This window comes from Myotis nattereri, assembly GCF_964212035.1.
Source record: "Myotis nattereri genome assembly, chromosome: 6".
Classification (NCBI taxonomy): domain Eukaryota; kingdom Metazoa; phylum Chordata; class Mammalia; order Chiroptera; family Vespertilionidae; genus Myotis; species Myotis nattereri.
In genome coordinates this window covers 57,444,952-57,464,762 of record NC_138081.1, presented here as the reverse complement: position 1 = coordinate 57,464,762, position 19,811 = coordinate 57,444,952, and the positions used below count along the sequence as shown (strand labels likewise).

General features: G+C 34.2%; 1 protein-coding gene across 2 annotated transcripts in view; it reads right to left on the bottom strand.

Annotated features, from left to right (window-relative positions):
* GRIK2 (glutamate ionotropic receptor kainate type subunit 2) overlaps positions 1-19,811 on the bottom strand; it is a 565,655-nt gene that overhangs the window by 6,819 nt on the left and 539,025 nt on the right. For both annotated transcript variants that reach the window (XM_081093994.1, XM_081093993.1), the window contains one exon: positions 7,607-7,857. In XM_081093994.1, the coding sequence (XP_080950120.1) occupies positions 7,607-7,857 (251 nt within the window). The remainder of the gene's footprint in view (positions 1-7,606; positions 7,858-19,811) is intronic.

Below are 19,811 nucleotides of genomic sequence, written 5' to 3'. Positions count from 1 at the left end.
ATATATTAAAATACATATATATATAAAAATTATATGTTACTGATTATAGATATCTAATTGATTTTAGACACTTTTCGAATTAATTTCTGATGCTGTAGGCCATTTGCCCAAGAAGTCCATATCACATGTAGTAAAGACAAATCAAAATTCTGCATAAATGATCTCACATTATAAATAACTAAACCATGAGAATGAGATGAAAAGTATATATAATGTAATAAGCAATATTTTATATAATATTGGTGTATTAAATGAATAAAATAAATGTAATTTAATGTGACTCTTGCTTTCGACTTATACTTTTTAATTGGCAGTCTTTTAAGAATATCAAATAGCTAATGCTATACATCAGAATAACGAATGGACCTAGGGCAGTATAAATGCAATAGTGAAGCAATGAGAGATGAAAAATGACTAGTTAAAGCATTCATGTCAAAAAATTATATATATATATGTGTGTGTGTGTGTATATATATATATACATATATATATATATATAGCAACTTTGATCTCGATATTCAGTTTTATAGCAGCCATCTTTCTGTAAAAATTATATTATTTAAATAAGCTGTGCAGCAGTCAGACAAGACTTTACATGTTGGTTCCTTAATGATTCTGTCGCTTAATCACTGGAACTTTACAGGTAGAGAAACTTAAACTCAAGAAGTCAGGTTATCTATCTAAGGTTATGCACATAACTGATATCAAAGCTAAATGAGGAGCTCTGTTCCCTTGACTTCCACTCTATGAATGCTTCATTATATTAGTCTGCCTCATTAACAGTGAACTGAATTTTAGCTGAGCCTTTTACCTGGAGTCTGTTCTTAATAACTTTAATGTTTTGAATGCTAAATAATAAGTCAGAGAAAAAATCATGGGGCAAAAAGAAATATGTGGTTCTCCCCCACCCCCCGCCCAATTAATAAAATGTTAAAGCATCTATGCTTTTGCCTGGATTATTTTACAATGATAAACATAACTAAAGATTAAAATATTCTCAGAAACCTTGACTCTTACAAAAACAGTTACCAAATATCTTTATATGCTTTTTGCAAATATAATGAGACAGAGAAAAATGAAGCATCATTATACATTTGTACATGTCCCCTACTTAAGCTGGAAAAATCAATAAATAAGTTCAGACAAGTTTCAACACCACTTTAGTCAATACAGCTATGAAATGCATTTTAAGAAAAAGCAATGTTAATCATCACATTTTTGCTGGTAGTCGTAATGATAAAGTTTTTCAATAATATATATATAAAACATCCAACTTAACTAATGCTTTATTGTAGGAGAGCTCTCTTTTCTGAAGGCCCAGCAAGCTAAATGTATCAGTTTTGTAAATAATAATAAATATAACAATATCTGTCAGACACTTGCAAAAAAACTCCACCTATATAAATTACTTAATTATTAAAACATTTTATTTATGGTATATTTATAGTTTATTTATTTATTTATTTATTTATTTATTTATTTATTTTAAAAGACATATAGAGAAGTTAAGTAATTTTATCCAAGGTTACATAAAGTTGAGAAATGATTACAAGTCTTTTTCATTTTAAAATTCATCCTTAAGAATAAGAAAATGAAATAACTATGCTTATGACTAAAGCCCACAATCTGTTTAACTAAATCAAAATCAAACTCCACACATTTTATCAATGCAACTTCAGAAAGGAAAACTATTAAGAGAAATAGTTAAGTATTCATTCTTGATTTTGTGAGTATGATATAGCATAAATAGTGTTAGATGAGGCATCTTTGACCTTGGGAAATATTCTTCACCCCTGAGATACTTATCCTTATCTGAACAATATGGATATTTACACAGTTGTCATGATCACTTCATACCCAAGAAAATATTAAAAGTTCTAAAGTGGTTTATAAAAATAAGGAAGTAAAATTATTACCTGTCAAGCTTCAATTTTAATTTTAACACATCATTTATAGTCATTTGAAAAAATGTCTTAAAGATCCTTTTGCCCGCATAAAGTAGTTTATAGAGTAAAACAAAGATTGGCATCTCATTTTAAAGTGTGATTTTATATTTACATGTGAAAACATTTTTAAAAGCCATCCACTTATCCCTCATATGGGTCATTAATGGGAACTGAGAGATGATCTGCTTGCAGAGAAAGGCAATAACATAAAAGAATACAAAATGGACTATTTATCCAAAGTTTATCTACATCTTTTAACATCTGAATAGCAACATGCTCTATAGATAAATGTTACATTATTGAAAATTTATTTGGCACTTTATAATTCTTTACAATGATTTATAGCAGTGTTTGCATTCCTATATCTTACTCAATAAATGACTTTTTTTAAAAAAAAACATTGTTCCTGTTAGAACTAATATTTCAACTTTCTGAAAGCAATTTGTGTATAAGCATCAGTGAACAATCTGTTTTCATTCTTCTGGTTCCATGAAATACAAATTCAGCCAACTTTGAAAAATGTTTCCCTTGTGAATAAACTTTCACCCAGGATCCAGGTTTAAACTAAACCATTCTAATTTATCCTTAAAATTCCAAAATTGCATTGTTTCATTCACTTGTTCTTCTATGCCTTTTACATTTGTTATTCAATTATAGACTGAAGAACATTCTATGGGCCCTCAAAAATGTTTTGAACTTTCAGAGACTGGAAAAATACCATTATTTAGAGATACCTTGGATTTGTTTTACCAGTGTTCTATAATAAAAATAACTATATTGACTAAAATGGACTATATACTGATAAACATAAATTTTAGTAGTTCTTAAAATCCACATAAATCATTTTAGAAGAAAATTAGAATAAATATATGTGTCTAATACAGGGCACATAAGTTACAAATTCAATATCTGAGCAATAATTCTTATTTTTATTTCTCAGACATACTCACTACACTTTGTTTAAATGTAAGTAATAAAAAAATGAATATTTTTGTTAAGTTTTAGTTCATGTCAAGAAACTCAGAGATTTGTGTTTAATGTGTTCAATGGAAACAATTTGCATAAGCAAATCTATTTTCAGTTACATGGGAAAATATTTCTGTATACAAATCAGACAAAATCAAAAAGTTAAAATGTATGCTATATTACTGTTATTGCTGGAAATCAAAGAAGGCAGAATTATGTATACATTTTTTAAAGGGACACATTCAAATATTTAAGAAAGTAATTTTAAGCAAATTAATAAATCATGGTTATGTCATAAAATATTTTTATAAAAATTCAAATTATTACAATTACTTCTAATTCATGCTTACAAAACCAACATATTATCATAAATAATACCAGAGAAAACATAGGTTTTCATATTCGGCCGCTTTCTTCAGTTAGAAGGGAGAAGCAGGACCTGCAAACAAATGCAACTTGAAATGGACTGATAACTGCTTCAGATGTACATCAGATTCTTGGATGGCTTACTGAATGAACCTTAACTAGTAATGTTTTTAAAATCAGCAAAAAAGTGAGGAGAAAAGACAATCAATAAAAAATGCACATGTCAGATACTTCAGAGAAGGAAGACTTTTTGAGTATCTTTCCAAATGGTCAATTGACACTTTAGAAAAATTAGAAAAATAAATATGTATTTATTTAAAAAGTCTGAATAAATAAAAATCAAGGTATCACTATGGCATTAATATCTGCATCAAAATAAAAACCCTTAATTACTATAAAAATTGGAAGACACCATCTTGTGGTTATCTGAAAGGAATGCAATTTAGAGTTTTTGAAATTTTTAAGGACTATTTCTTTCAGCATACAGTTTCTGTAATCAGTTTTAACCTGTCCTCATTTTAAAACGATGTATTCATATACTATTCATAATTATCAAACAACTTGGAATATAAAAAGTTATGGTCATCAACTTCCATAATGTTCATATTCAACTAAACTCTGTGTATATTATACCTGCCAACTTACTTAGATCAAAAAATTGTATTTGTTCTTTTAAAAAGTACTAGAATATTATAGACTGAAGAAAAAAGAAAGAAAAAGGAGAATGAGAAGAGAAAATAGATAGCAAAACACTTTGGAACTAAATGGTGAATCCTTTCTTACTTTAAATATGCAAAGCGTAATTCATTACATGCTTGGCTCTCAATAAGTATTTATTAGAGCAAAGGAATAATTCCACACATGTTTACAATCTTTTTTTAATTTAAAAAGTTAGGTTTTAGGCACAGTTGTAAGTGTAAAGAAACTGTGAATTTCTATATACCATCAATCATAAGTTATAATAAAATCTAGGAATATTTTCTGACTAACTCTGATAAATTAAGTAAGATCTTAAACGCTATAGCCCAAATGAATAATTTTTTTCAAGAAAAATGAAGAAAATTGAGTCCAAGAACCTAATTTATCACAATAAAAATATGGGTCACTCTAATAAACCCATAATTATTTATTTGCTAAGCTTAATTCTTTTGAATTATATAAAAACAGTTCATTTTTATTCTTTATTGTAGTTTTTTTAAATATGTCACTGGATTCAGCTTGATTATTAATTCAAGTCAATAGAAATAAAAATTAGTTAGTTGATGGATAGATAGATAGATAGACAGATAAGTAGACAGATAGAAAGAAAGATAGATATAAATAGATCTTATGCTGACCGGCACTACTTGATACCTTGGAGTACAAACCAAAAAATTAGGTCATTATCCTACAGGAACTAAGAGTCCATTTGGGAGAGAGGCACTCACACACAGAAACCAACAAATATGACATGCAATAAAATAACATGCTAAGGGCAAATGGAGATATGCATAGGCCTCACAGAGATAAGGTATCTAGGCTTATTGATGGATATGGTTTGAAATGTCAGAAATACCTTCCCAACTTTTTCCAAGGGGAGAATATTTTTTGGAATGATGATAGTACCTGAAATCAGCTAGGTATAAAAATACATTGGGTTTGCTCAAGTCAAATGGAAGAGGTTTTGTAAAACTAGATGGCTTTGGAAAATGGAAAGTATGTTAGTGCAGCTAGAGAAGAAAATGCCAACTGGGGGGAAGCAAAAGATAAAACTACAGTGTTGGACAGAGACAGATCCTGAAGTGTCTGCTAAGCTAGGGAGTTTGACTTTCAATACAGAAGCCATGAGGAGACAATGTGTGAAAGCATTGGCGAATATGATACATAATGCTTAGTATTATCAAAACAGTTGTTTCTTTTGTTTTATTTCTTTTCAATGTAATGTTTTATCCGGTTCAGTAAGAAAAAGTACATTCCTTTTACTAATTTTTAATAAGGCCATACAAGTGCATAGAAATTCACGAAAGCTGGTTAATATGTTAAAATTCAAGCAAATTCATTATTTCTAACTAGAGGCCCAGTGCACAAATTTGTGCACCAATGTGATCCCTTGGCCTGGCCTGTGGGATTGGACCAAAACCGGCTCTCGCACATCCCCTGAGGGGTCCTGGATTGCAAAAAGGCACAGGCCAGGCTGAGGGACACCCCACCGGTGCACCATTGGGGCTGGAGTGGGACGTGGGAAATTGGCCAGCTGGTGATGGGTTACGGGAGGGCTCCAGGGTGTGCTTGGCCAGTCTCGCTCAGTCCCAATCGGCCAGACCTCAGGAGCAAGCTAACTTACTGGTCAGAGCGTCTGCCTCCTGTTGGTCAGTGCATGTCATAGTGAGCAGTTGAGCATCCTTAGCATATCATTAGCATATTATGCTTTGATTGGTTGAATGGCTGAATGGACACTGAGCATACGAGGCTTTTATTATATAGGATAATAATGAAAAAAGGTATTTTACAGAATTAAATCTCTACATCCTATGTTTTCTGTTTTTAAGCAGACTGTGCATAAAATAATTGTGCATAATGACATGATTTAGGTAAATCATAAGTATAGGACATGAGACAAGGACAATAGAACACCACATATTATCAAGAGATTAATTCCTTTGTTTTATTTTAATACTGAGCTATTAGAGAAGGAAAATCACGATGTATGGATAATTAAAGTTCCAACTAGAAAATCCAAATTTATTCTATTATTTTGGACTTACTTTAAGCATTAACTAATCAAATATCACATCTATTGACAAATTATAATATAAATCAAAATTGATGAGTTAACCTATTTGTCTTTGATTAGTTTTTGAATTTGATTTGACACCATAACAAAGATCGTAAAATACAATGTGTAGGTAGATCTTATTTTCAGTCACACCAGAGCAACAAATATTTGATTTAGCCAAGTCAGCACATAGCCATCCTAAATGCTGTGAAAAAATAATTTGAGCTATTTTTAATTTTTTTTAAAAATTTGAACTGGTTACCCATAAAAATACTCATTTATAAAAAAATTGTTTCTAAGAATTAAGTACTATAGTCAAGTGAAAATGTAGAAATGCTGTATCAATTTTTTTTTATTTTAGAAAGGATAAGTAACTGCAACATAAATTATTAAAGGCAAAGCAAAGGAAAAAAATGTTTTTCTTTTTCAAAAATAGTTTTAAGGATGTAAGTGCTTCAAAGAATATTAGGAGAATATATTTGTCTTTATTCATGTATGATGTTTTTAAATATCATGTTTCTACTCTTCATATTTATTTAAAAAGTTCAAATGCTTTGCAAATATTAAATAAAATATAGTCTCACTCTGATGCAGGGTTAACTAGTTAAGCCCCCAAAATGTATTTTTTTATTAAAAAGAAGAGATATTTAGATACAAAAAGTCTAAAATAAAGCGCAGAAAATTTTAAAATGTTAAAGCATTGTTACATGTCCAGAACTATACATTTAAATACAAAAATTGTCTTGTACCATCTAAAAGAGAGATGGTACTAGACATTTAAACTACACATTTAAAAAAAAATAAACATTCTTCCTTGTATTTATAGAACTAAGGAAATTATAGCACTGGAAGTACATAATCTGAATGATGTTTGCAAACTATTCAAGATTAGAATATAAAGATATTTTTACATTAAAAAAACCAAATGTATTAAAATCCCAAGAAAAAGTGCAATAATCTCAATATTTTTGAGGTTTATATATATTCTTAAAAAGACACTGCAAGGAAATAAAGGGCTCATTAAGAATAACATTAAATGTCAAAAAAGTCCCACAATATTTTTACACATTCATTAATTTTAAAAAGTTAATTGTAATTTCCACATGCAAATTAAGAGTTTTTTCAATTAAAAATTTGCAGGACTAAAAATATTCAAATAAATATTTCATTTACTCTCTGTCTTGAAACTGTATAATCAGCAATGCATCTTACAACACGTTTTATTTGAAGAGAAGTATTTTTCCTTCATTATTATAGTTTCTGATTTTTGCCTCTACCCTTAATTATATTCATCCACTAATCTAACTGCAATGAACTCCAAGCAGCTCTTTTTTTCAGGCTTCAACAGAGGAGAGAACTAGTCACTTGCCCCGAAGCTGGCTCAATTAAACAAACTACATTTAAATTAAAAATCACGAAGGTGATCATGCATTCTCTCTGGGAACCTTTGTAATAAATGAATGGCAGAAGACAAGAGTCACACTTCTAAGCACTACCCTTGGTTGGAAAGATCAAAAATAGTTTCTTTTATTATAACGACCATCGTTTTAAATTGTAAAAAGGTGACATTTACCTTTTCCAATTGAGCGTTTTTTTTGGATTTGTATAAAAACTCTCCCACGGCCACAAACACCGAGAGCACCAAGCCAGCGGCCAGAACAATGAAGATGCCACCAATGTTCTGCACCCCCAGGGCACTGGCCTCTTTGCTCTCCTCCTCCGGGCAGCCATTGCCCCTCCACCACTTCTCCTTCATCATGTGCAGCTTGCCTTCCTCCTGCAGCTGGAGAATGGCAATGGTGATCTTGTCTCTATAGGGAGAACCTGAAAAAGAGAGGGCTTGTTAACTATTTCTAGGAGCCCAGCATTTCATAAGTAAAGGCTAACATGAGGAGAGGAGGACAGAGCTTTTTCCAAATGCTTATTTCCAGGAGAGAAAAACAACTGAAAAGCAACAGAGACTGGAAGTTTAATAAGATAAATATGGCCTGTGGCCTATCTGATTTTAAAGGGTAAAATGAATTTTGTTTTATGTAAGAAAATATCTCCTTATAAAAGGCAGACTCAATTCAGAGCACTGGAAAATAAATAAAACAGTTAAGTAGTCATTTACAATAGGAAATGGAAAGTACAAAGATATTTGGTTAAAGTTTAAAAATAATTTCACGCTGAAAACAGAGTATTGATAAAATGGTAACCTCTATTTTTAGAGAAGTTATGGAAAAAATAGTATTTCTCTTTAGTGAGTGAAATAATTTAAGGCAATTATGAATAAGGTATACTCAGGGGTAGCTAATACTTTGCAGATAATTTATTTTCTTATTTGACATAAATAACAAAAATAACACGTTTCTACAAATTTGGATCATTCAAATATCATGGAAATGAATGCATTGTCAGAATTTTAAGGTTATTTGTTCACTTATCGTTTTATGCTTTGGGAGGAAATGTTCATTTCAGTGGAGGCAATATAAATGAAATTTAGCATTTATGCTGATGGGGATAGATATTTACCTGTATTAGCTATTATGTGATAAGTAATAACTTTTCTAATTGGTTGCCCAGAATCATAGAATAATACATACATATATATATATATATATATATATATATATATATATATATATATATTTTTTTTTTTTTTTTTACAGAGAGGAGGGAGAGGGATAGTTAGAAACATCGATGACAAAGAAACATTGACCAGCTGCCTTCTGAACGCCCCCTCGCCCCCTACTGGGGATCGAGCCTGCAACCAAGGTACATACCCTTGACCGGAATTGAACCTGGGACCCTTCAGTTCCCAGGCCGATGATCTATCCACTGAGCCAAACCAGCTAGGGCTACATACATCTTTTAATATCTTTCCCAAGGGATTGGTCTTACTGCTTTCTCCCTCCCCCCGCCGCCCCCACCCTAGCTATAGCCTGTTTCTAAAGTTTAATCTGCTTTCCTAAAACAGTACAGACATACTCCATTTTTCTCTACAAATTCATTCATGAGTGTTTTTCTGCCCACAGAAAAATACTAATATCAGTTTGCAGTCAATGTTGCTGTGATTTTGATTTGATTTAAATATACCTACAACTATACTTAAAGCTTTATTTCTGCTAAGAACAATCAAAAAACAGGTCAGGAAACTTTTCTGCCTTTTAAGGAATACCATTATATATATTGTTTTTATTTTTACTTGATTAATATAATAGACTAATTCAGCATTATTCATTTAGCAAGAATATGCAAAGTTAAAAGTAGAAAGACAAGGAGAATCATAGGAAGTAGGTAGCCTGTTAAAAAAAAAATTGAAGTGAAAATCTACCAAATCCAGCCTGACAGGTATAAAGAAATAGCTATTAATAAAAACATAATTCATAACCTACTCAGAAGAAATGTTTAAGTACATGGTTTCTATATAACATTTTTCACAGCTTTCCTAAAAAAGGTGCATTATTCTTTCCTATGATTAGAACTCAAATATTTCAGTTATAGCAGGGGAAGTCCTTCTTCCCTCTCTCTGTGCACTTATCTGAGCTCTCTTTCAAACACTTCTCTGATGGGAATGCTCAGTTTAAATTCTACCCCTCAGTCACTTCAAATATCAAAGGATTACTACCCCAGCCTGTAGTATTTCCTATGTTGATCACTCACTGGGCACTCAGCTTAGGTCACCTAGTATTATTACTATCTACCTTTCAAAATGTGACTATTTTCCTAAGGAGATTACAACTCTTTAGAATAGAGGATCTATCTATCTATCTATCTATCTATCTATCTATCTATCTATCATCTAACATCTGTATAATCTATCTTAATTCTCAATCTTTTCTCACATCATAGGCTTTCAACAAATGTTTCCTATGATAAGGAGTACAATATAATTGAGGGACTACTAACATAAGAGTGACACCCTGGAGCTATTGGTCTCTCTCACATGTATTTAAAAACCATGTATTACAGCCATCTTGTTTAGATATCTAGTTTTCATTAATTCCCTAATTCTAGTCTAGTACCAGCTTTAAGATCACATTACACTAAATTATCATACTTATTAACCATGTATATTTCTTGCAAAGTAAATATCTGACTGAGGGGGAAAATCCATTCTAAGCAGAATTGTAGGTTATCAAATATATCTTTCAATTTGCAATATAGCATCTCAAACAAATTTTGTGCTGATGGTATTGGCAAAAAGGGCAACACATGGTGAGTATAAAATGTGGCTTCTTTTCTGGAAGTACAATTATAAAGCAACATTTTGGTAGATAATGATTTGAAAAGTAAACTTTCAAATATGAAAAATTATTGATCCAGCTAAGTAATGTTTTAAGCCAGCATATTTCTAATCCCGAGAGATACTGAAAGAATATTGTTTTATTACCAACTCACCATATACAATGAACTGCATTGGGATGTTTATTCTAATGTCTTCAAATACAATATTCCTCACTGAATTCTCAAAATAAGGCACAAATAAAAGCAACCAATTTTTTAAGAAATGGTGGGTAAATTTTGCTCTTTCTAGCTGAGCTTCTTATTTCCAGTACTTATTGTTTATATAAACATTTCCCATTCCTGGTAAACCTTGCCACACCTATTTCCCAGTGTAAATGTAAAAATGGGGAAATGGCATTTCATTTTAATCAAAGCTACAATGTTAATATACCTCATTTTGAGATTTTTATCAGGATGGAATAATATAAGGCATACAATCAATAACAGTAAAGTATTGTCATGTTTTGTGATTCTGTCGTTTAGTTTAAGTGACTATTTTTATTTTTTTATTCATCTTTATTGTTGAAAGTATTACAGGTGTCACCTTTTTTCCCAATTGACCCCTCCACCTGGCACCTGCCCTCCCCCCAGGCCTTAAAAAGAAACAAGAATTCAACAATGAATTATTAATTCTTTGGTATATTATTTGTTGTTCTTTGGTACATTATTTGATGTTATTTGGAAGGCATTTCTATATAGATCAGTGGTTCTCAACCTGGGGGTCGCAACCCCTTTGGCGGTTGAACAACCCTTTCACAGGGTTCGCCTAAGACCATCCTGCATATCAGATATTTACAATACATAACAGTAGCAACATTACAGTTATGAAGTAGCAACGAAAATAATTTTATGGTTGGGCCACAACATGAGGAGCTGTATTTAAAGGGCCAGAAGGTTGAGAACCACTGATATAGATACTAGTTGGAGTCAAACATGGACTGAAATCTCATGTAGTTGAAAAATCTCAAGGACATATTGAGGTCAAAGACAAAAGCATCTTTCATCATCCTTGTGACACGAACAGCCATGCGCTTAGCTCTAATGAAGTGAACAGCCATTAGTTAGATAGATAGAGCTTATGTGTTTCACCCAAGTCACAACTCAGCCTCAGTCCAGATGCTGGCTAGCACAGAACTGAGGCAGCACTAACTGGCAACTGAGAGAAGCTGGGGTTTCACATGGTAAGGCTGCTTCCAGGGGAGGTATGCATTTTTGCAAGTTTGACTAGAAAACTACCAAGGAAATTCTAAATATGCCCATCATAACATGTATCATACACCTAGCAGTCAATTCACAAATGCTAAGGAGGTTAGGCAAAAATATCTGGAATACTTCAACAATCAATGTAGAAAGGTAACTTTCAGTTCCAGTTTTATTAAAACTCTGTGAGAGTTTTAATTGTCAGGTATTTTAATGTTTTTGTGAGATTGCATAAAATATATTGTCTAAAATTCTCTCATTAAATGTTGATGGGTAAATAATTTTTTAAAAATCATCATACAGGATAAGCCAAACACCCCTCACAGCTAAATCTAGCCCTTCAATTTTTCACTATGCAGTCTCTTAATTTTGGTTCTTTTATAGTCTCAAGTGCAATGAGACTTTCTTTGGTCATTTAAATATATGATTTATACTGACAGTAAGGAATTATTATGGTTTTAAAATGGCCTTTTTACGAGTTGGCAAAAGATCCCATTTACCAGATAAAAAAAGGTTCTAGCTTACAAAAAAGGGAGGGAGGGGAGAAGGGAAGGAGGGACAAAGGGGAGGAGAGAGAGAGAGAGAGAGAGAGAGACATATGATTACTACATAGCGAAGCCCCTTGACATGTCAGATGCATATAACCTGGGCTCAACGTGAGAACTCAAAGGGGGCGTAGAGGCAGTTAGTTTAAGTGATAAACAGTAACAGTATATATGCAAGCATAAAAACTACAAATGCACCAATTTGCAATTCCCTCAGTAATTACTATCTCCGAATGTCCTTAGTGTTATATTTTGATAAAATATTTTACATAAAATTTTAACTTTTTAGAATCCCTCAAAAGATAGATTAAAAGCTCCTTAGAAAAATAAACTGTGATTATTATACACAATTAATACAAATCTCACCAAATATTTCAGAGCCTTCTTTTCCCCCTCCCTTCCATGTCTCCTCTCCTATCCCCCTCCCCTCGCCCTCCCTCCCCTTCATTTCTACCATTCTAAGTTCTTACTTGTGGACTAGAAGGCCCATGTTATTATGCATTCTTTTTTAAAAAAATATATACTTTTATTGATTTTAGAGAGGAAGGGAGAGGAGAGACTGAAACATCAATGATGAGAGAGAACCTCCTGCACACCCCGCCCCCCTCATTGGGGATTCTGCCGAAACCTGGGCATTTGCCCTTGATCAAAATCAAACCCGGGACCCTTCAGTCCGCATTCCAATGCTCTATCTATCCACTGAGCAAAAACAGCTAGGACTATTATGCATTCTAGGTTCTAGGACTAAGTCTACTAAACACATTGATATGCTTATTTGATTATCTTTTTCATATCGTTTCAAACTAACAATTTTATGTATATACCAACATTTTTGTCCTATTTCCATACATCTAGATAATACAGAAATTACAAAGTAAATGAGGTCAGCATTACATTTAATTCTTAGGAAGGCTTATTGATTGATTAAAAGCTTTTCTTTAAAGGTTGCACAGCAAGTGGTCTAGTACTTATCATGCTTTAGTGAATTATGCTAAAATCACATATACTGGCAATCTCCCATCCATCCTGTCAAAAGTTTCTTTAAAATCAGGCTTCTGCATGCTTTAATCAATTTCAAAGATAAGAAACAAAATCATTCTTGCTTTCTATAAATATATTTTTTCTAAAACCCATTATACCAGTATTTCTAAAACTGGGTTTCCCCCACACTCTTCTCTTTGTGGGAAATGTATATCGGTATCTCATTTTTAAAGGATTCCCTGATCAGATAAGCTTGAAGACTACTCCATATCAAATACATCTCTTGAAAATTCACATTATACACTACCAAAATAAAGACTTCCAAATCTCCATAAAGGAATAAAAGAAAAAAAAACTTGTTTAAAATGCTTAAATTTATTTTTAGGGGAATAATTGTTTCCTTTGCGTATATTAAAGTTTCCATCAATTACTTGATTTTAACCTTGATTTGAAAAGCACTGCCTTCGATAACGATAATTACTACAGTTACATCAGTTCTCTCAGGGGGGAAAAAAACAGTTCCTTTTTAGATATTTCTGCTGATCCCTGCCTAGACATCTTCCTCTGTTACTTTGAATTTAAACATTATTAAAGATCATTAAGTTAAAATTTTATGTTCTTCATCCTCTATAGCTCCATATGCTTCATGAAACATTAGCTCATAAGAATTCACATCACACTGATTGCCTTAAAACAGGTCATCACACCTGGCTTTGAAGTCTCTTTTAAAGATACTTTGGGAAGGCAAGAGTTATAAAAATTACTTAAATATATTTGTATGCCAAAATTGCTGAAACCAATTTAAAAAATTTTAAAACATGCACAACACTTTGTTCCTTCTAATAGCACCCACATCCTTTAAACATATTGTTAAAATTTTATGTAAATATTGCTGTTTTTCATAATCCTCTCTGTCCACCTTCTAAAGAACTTTAGTTTTCTTTGCTTTATATTTCATAGTTATTCAAATCATTGTAATGATAGCACATTCTGTGTATAACACAGAATTAGTTACTCTCTTTGGGCCTGGGAAAATATTTCTATGAAAGAGACTGCTCATAATTTTAGGTTTCTTCTAGTTCCTCATGCTTCAAGATATTATGAACTTTCTGAAATAGGGTAATTTAAATGTCTTGTGGGTATGAAACTATACCATATTCACTAAGGATATAATATCCGAAAGCTGGCCTCAAAAACTTTAATAATTTCTTAATTATTTGTCTTCTCTCAAAAAATTGAGTCTGATAAATGCTTCTAAAACATTTACTTAAAATTTGAAGCCCTTAAGACTAGCATGTCAGTTATAGGTAATCAATCATCCATTATTCACATAATTTCATGCAGTATCTAACATGTTGCCTATCACGCATTAAGCATTCAACAAATGCTTCTTGAATGAGATATTGAATCAAGTATAATATATTAATTATGATATAGCCAAAATATGTCAAGGTAGAACTTCTGATATTGGACATTTTCTCATGTTATTAAATTGAATAAAATAAGAAGAGTCCATAAGCAGATTTAGTTAACATGTCTAGTATTGACCATCTACTAGTATAATAAATTAGATGGTCAAATACATTTACAAATTATTTGTATTTATATTGACAGTCAGTGATTTTCTTTGGTCAGTGCCTTCATATGTAAAAGACCTGCTAGCACAAAAGACCCGAGTATGTCTGCTGGAACCATCATCTTCAATTCTTACATTATTATATTATTATGTAATATTACATCATTCTATTCCATTACTACTGTGTTCTGGCAATGCTACATTTTATAAAATGGCTCCTGGTTTTTTTTTATGTTGAGATGAGTTCTGGGTTACCTAAATGCATAGCAAATTTGGGTCCTTTTAGAGCTTTATCTTTTTTTTTTTTTACCATCATTTTCATGATATAATCTTCTAATAAAGTTGGAGCCAGAGTAAATTTTCTTGGAGCCTTTTCCACTGCAGAAGATGGGTTTTATTATCTCTCAGGGCACTTTCTCTCCCATATTTGTTTTTGGGAAATGCTAAGAAAAATTTTATATTTACATTTCAAATTCAATTTTATTTCTGTATATATCCAGTTTTGTGTTTTATTCAGTCAATAATGCTGTTATACAATAACATAGCATCATTGCTCTATTCCTCCAGATAACTTAATAAGTAACTAAAAAATAATTTCTGTGATTACTTGATTAATGCTTATTTACCCTAACAGAATGCAAATTCCATAACGGCGGGGGCTATATCTTCTTTCTTACACCTGTCACAGAGAATGAAAATATTTGTTGAATGAATACATGGATAAAATAAAATATTTTTAAGTTCTAAATAATTGGTCATGCATATTTGCAATTTTATCTTCAGTCATTTCTTATGAATCCAAACCACATCTAGATCTTTATTTCATCTTTATCTAATAATTATAATATATTTATTTCAAATGAAGCCTTTAATATGTGTAGCAACTAATCACTTCCTGAGGCCCATTTCTGACTCCCTGTTAGATAATAACTAAACAAGTGTGGAGTTGTTGTCATCACTCTTGTATTTTCTCTTGAAGGCACTCATTGAAAACCCTCATTCTGACAGCCTAAACAATTCATGAGTGACAATCCTAAGAGGAAAACAAGAGTAGTCTTATTTTGAAAACAACTTATCAACTCATAACATTTTAATCACAGAATGGTAAATGACAGATAAAAGTGGTCCAATCTCAATGATACCTACTAATCTTTCCACATTGGAAATCTATGAACATCATCTCCTTGCTTAAAATTTTTCAGAATAAAAAACTAATTCCTAAATATGTCAAGCAATTCATTTCTTCAACCTCTCAGAGGGTTGTTCTCTGATTTTATGCTTTTCCTCTTATTTACCTAACCTGACAGCAATATAAATTAGTTGTATTTTCCATTGCCTACCAGTGGTTGGCAAACTCATTAGTCAACAGAGCCAAATATCAACAGTACAACGATTGAAATTTCTTTTGAGAGCCAAATTTTTTAAATGTAAACTATATAGGTAGGTACATTGTTATTAACTTAATTAGGGTACTCCTAAGGCTTAGGAAGAGCCACACTCAAGGGTCCAAAGAGCCGCGTGTGGCTCGCGAGCCGTAGTTTGCCGGACCACCGGACAGCTTTGCTTTTGTACTTCCCCCAATTTTCTGGTTGAATTTCTCCTCCTCCAGGTAAACTACTGCTGATTTGCATATTGATCCGTGACTGTCACAGAGACATACAGCATCCCACTTCTTTGGTGCCATATCACATTGTCAATATTCTAGTACAGCATTTGGTTAATCATATTCCAATGTTTTTCTATATCTCTTTCCGTACTGGATGATGATATGAGGCTCCTGAGGGCATGGGCCATGTCTGAATCATGTGTTGCTGTTTTTTATTATTAATGATTACATGCACAAATATTACTTAGCACAGATGCTAGATGCTAGGCATATAATGGTGAATGTCATTACATGAGCCCTGCCTTTCTAGAGTTTTCACTGCAACAAGAAAAATTGAACCACTTTTTGAAAATATGAGGACCGTTATAATAATAAAGAACACAATATTATAGAAACCATGTAACAGAAGAAATTATCTTAGTCTGCTGAGTAGATCCACAAAAAAGCTTGCATTACTTTAAAAATAATGGTAGGGACAATAATTCTTTTTTCTCCTTGGCTACCTTTTGCTTCCTTCCCCCCGTTTTTTCTGTATATGTGAATTCCTGTTTTAGGAAGTTATATACAGGAAAGTAAAATAATAATGAGAGCATTCTAACTCACTTCTTTCATTTCTTCTAGATATAAAGAATAGAACTGGATATATTAGAGTCACAGTGAAATAAAGTCAAATATAAATGCCACCGTTAATGTGGAAATGAGAGAAAAGAGAAAAAAAACCAAACACTCACAAAGTGGATACTATACAGTTTAGGGAGCTGATAGATAGATAGAGATATGGATATAGATATAGATATCAAGTCATGTACCACTAAGGACATTGTAGAGAAAGTAAATTTTAAATTTAAGTAACTATATTCAAAATAAAAAACTGGTTTTAAATTAGATAGAGGTTGTGTTTTTTCTTCTGTTGTAGACCTCAAAATGCAATGTCATTATGACTTCAAAGAAAAGTAATGTAAAGTAAATTTGTAGTCACATTTCTTCCCTGGATATTCTCTGATGCTAAGTATGAAAATAGAAATAGTTTTATCCTGGAAACCCGTCCTTCCTTACAATTTTTCATTTGCAAAGTAATCATTTGATTAGTAGTAAGCATGGAAATGTCAGGAATACTTCTCTAACTATACTATTTTCATTTCAAATCCAATATTAAACTTTAATAAATGAATTATAAAAGTTGGATGATTTTAAATAAAATCATCATCATAGTTAATCATAAAGAACCCCCCAAAGTGAGAGAGCAGATAACTTTTAAAGAGAGTAAAGTACCCATCCTTTAAGGTAGAACCTAAGTGCTTTTTTAAAATTTGGTCTGACGGCTTTGGTCATCAATGAAGTCTACCAATCTGTGACCATGTATTATATAACAGGGTGCTTGTTTATGTTGTATTTCCCCTGTTTTATGCTATATTTGTTCCACATTTGTCTCTCAAGAAAGGGAATGATGTGTACCTAAATTTTGCATTCATTATTTTACAGAGCTAAGCAGGTTGAAGAATGATAAAGTTTCTTAGAGATTGACCAAATACAAAGGAAGTGTTTATGTCTCCAAAGATAACCTTCTATGATACCTCTTAGACTCTGTTTAGTAAACACTCAGGAAACTTTTAAAGAAGGAAAAACTTCACTTTACTTATTTAGATAACTAGAGGCCCGGTGCACAAAAATTTGTGCAGGGGGGAGAAGGGGGTCCCTCAGCCTGGCCTGTGCCCTCTCCCAGTCTGGGACCCCTCAGGAGATAACGACCTGCTGGCTTAGGCCTGCTCCAGGGTGGCAGAGGGCAGGCCCAATCCCTAGGTACAGCCCCTGGTTGGGCTCAGAGCAGGGCTGATTGGGGAGTTGGGGCGCCGGCCCCTGTCATGCACAGAGCAGGGCGGATTTGGAGGGTGCGATGCCACCCTCAGTCACGCTCAGGATAGGGCTGATTGGGGGGTTGGGGCACAGCCCCCTGTCACACTCAAGGCAGGGTCGACGGGGAGGTTGCGGCGCCACAACCTGTCATGCACAGAGCAGGGCCAATCAGGGGGTTGGGGTGCTGCCCCCTGTCATGCACAGAGCAGGGCCAATCAGGGGGTTGGGGAGCTCCCCCCTATCATGCACAGAGCAGGGCGGATCAGGGGGTTGGGGCCCCGCCACTGTCACACTCAGGGCAGGGCCGATGGGGAGGTTATGGCTCTACCCCATCACACACAGAGCAGGGCCCGAGGGGTGGGGGGGTTGGGGCGCCACCCTTGATCACCCACAGAGGAGGGCCGATCAGGGGGTTGGGGTGCTGCCACTTTCACACTCAGGGCAGGGCCAATGGGGAGGTTATGGCTCTACCCCATTACACACAGAGCAGGGCCCGTGGGGTGGGGGGGTTGGGGTGTTGCACCCTGTCACACACATAGCTGCAGGGCGATCAGGAGGTTGGGGAGCTCCCCTCTATCAGGCACAGAGTAGGGCCGATCAGGGGGTTGGGACGCCTTCCCCTGTCAGGAACAGAGCAGGGCCAATAGGGAGGTTGTGGCCCCGCCCCCTGTCACACACAGAGCCACAGGGCGATCAGGGGGTTTGGGCTCTGCCCCCTGTCATGCTGATCCCAGTGCCGGGAGACCTCGCAGCTCTGCTGATCCCGGTGCTGGGAGGCATATTACCCTTTTACTATATAGAATAGAGGCCTGGTGCATGGATGGGGGCTGGCTGGTTTGCCCTGAAGGGTGTCCAGGATCAGGGTGGGGGTCCCCACTGGGGTGCCTGGCCAGCCTGGATGAGGGGATGATGGCTGTTTGCAGCTGGTCACACACCCTTCAGGGTGGGGGTCCCCACTGGGGTGCCTGGCCAGTCTGGGTGAGGGGCTGAGGGCTGTTTTCAGGCTGGGACTGAAGCTCCCAACTGCTCCTTTTCTTCTTTCTTTTTTTTTTTTTTTATTCTGAGCCAGCTTTAGCTCTGAGGCTCCAGCTCTTAGGCCTCCGCTCCTGAAAACAGGTATCTGGTTTGTTTAGGTTCTACAATCGAAACTTTGTATCAACTCCAGGTCTGAGATCCCGGCTAGCTGAAAGCTGGTTTCTGGGGTTTTGTTTAGCTTCTATTTTTGTAACTATGTTTCAAACTGCCAGCTCAGAGGCCTGCAGTGGCAGGCGGGGAACCTTGGAGTCCTCCGTCACTGAAGCAAGCAAGCCTCATGTTAGTTTCAAGCTGCCTGGCTGCCAGTTAATTTGCATATCGCCCTGATTAGCCAATGGGAAGGGTAGCGGTCGTACGCCAATTACCATGTTTCTCTTTTATTAGATAGGATGCCCTACAATAGGACTTGTCTTATGTTTGTAAAGTGGATAATCACTTCCCCCTAAATTATGGTTAACTAACTACAGTGTATCTATTGGCTGATGATAAAACCCTAGTTAGGTTCCAAAGGAAAAGACTTCTAGCTGGTTAGGAATGGGTGATATTAGCAGTCCACTTTATCTACAATATATTCAATATTTCTGAATATATAAAAATAGAAAGCAAAAAGAGTAAGATACAAATAACTTACAACCACAAATACATCCTTTAAATTATTATAAAACATTTCTTCCGGCCCTAGCTGGTTTGGCTCAGTGGATAGAGTGTCAGC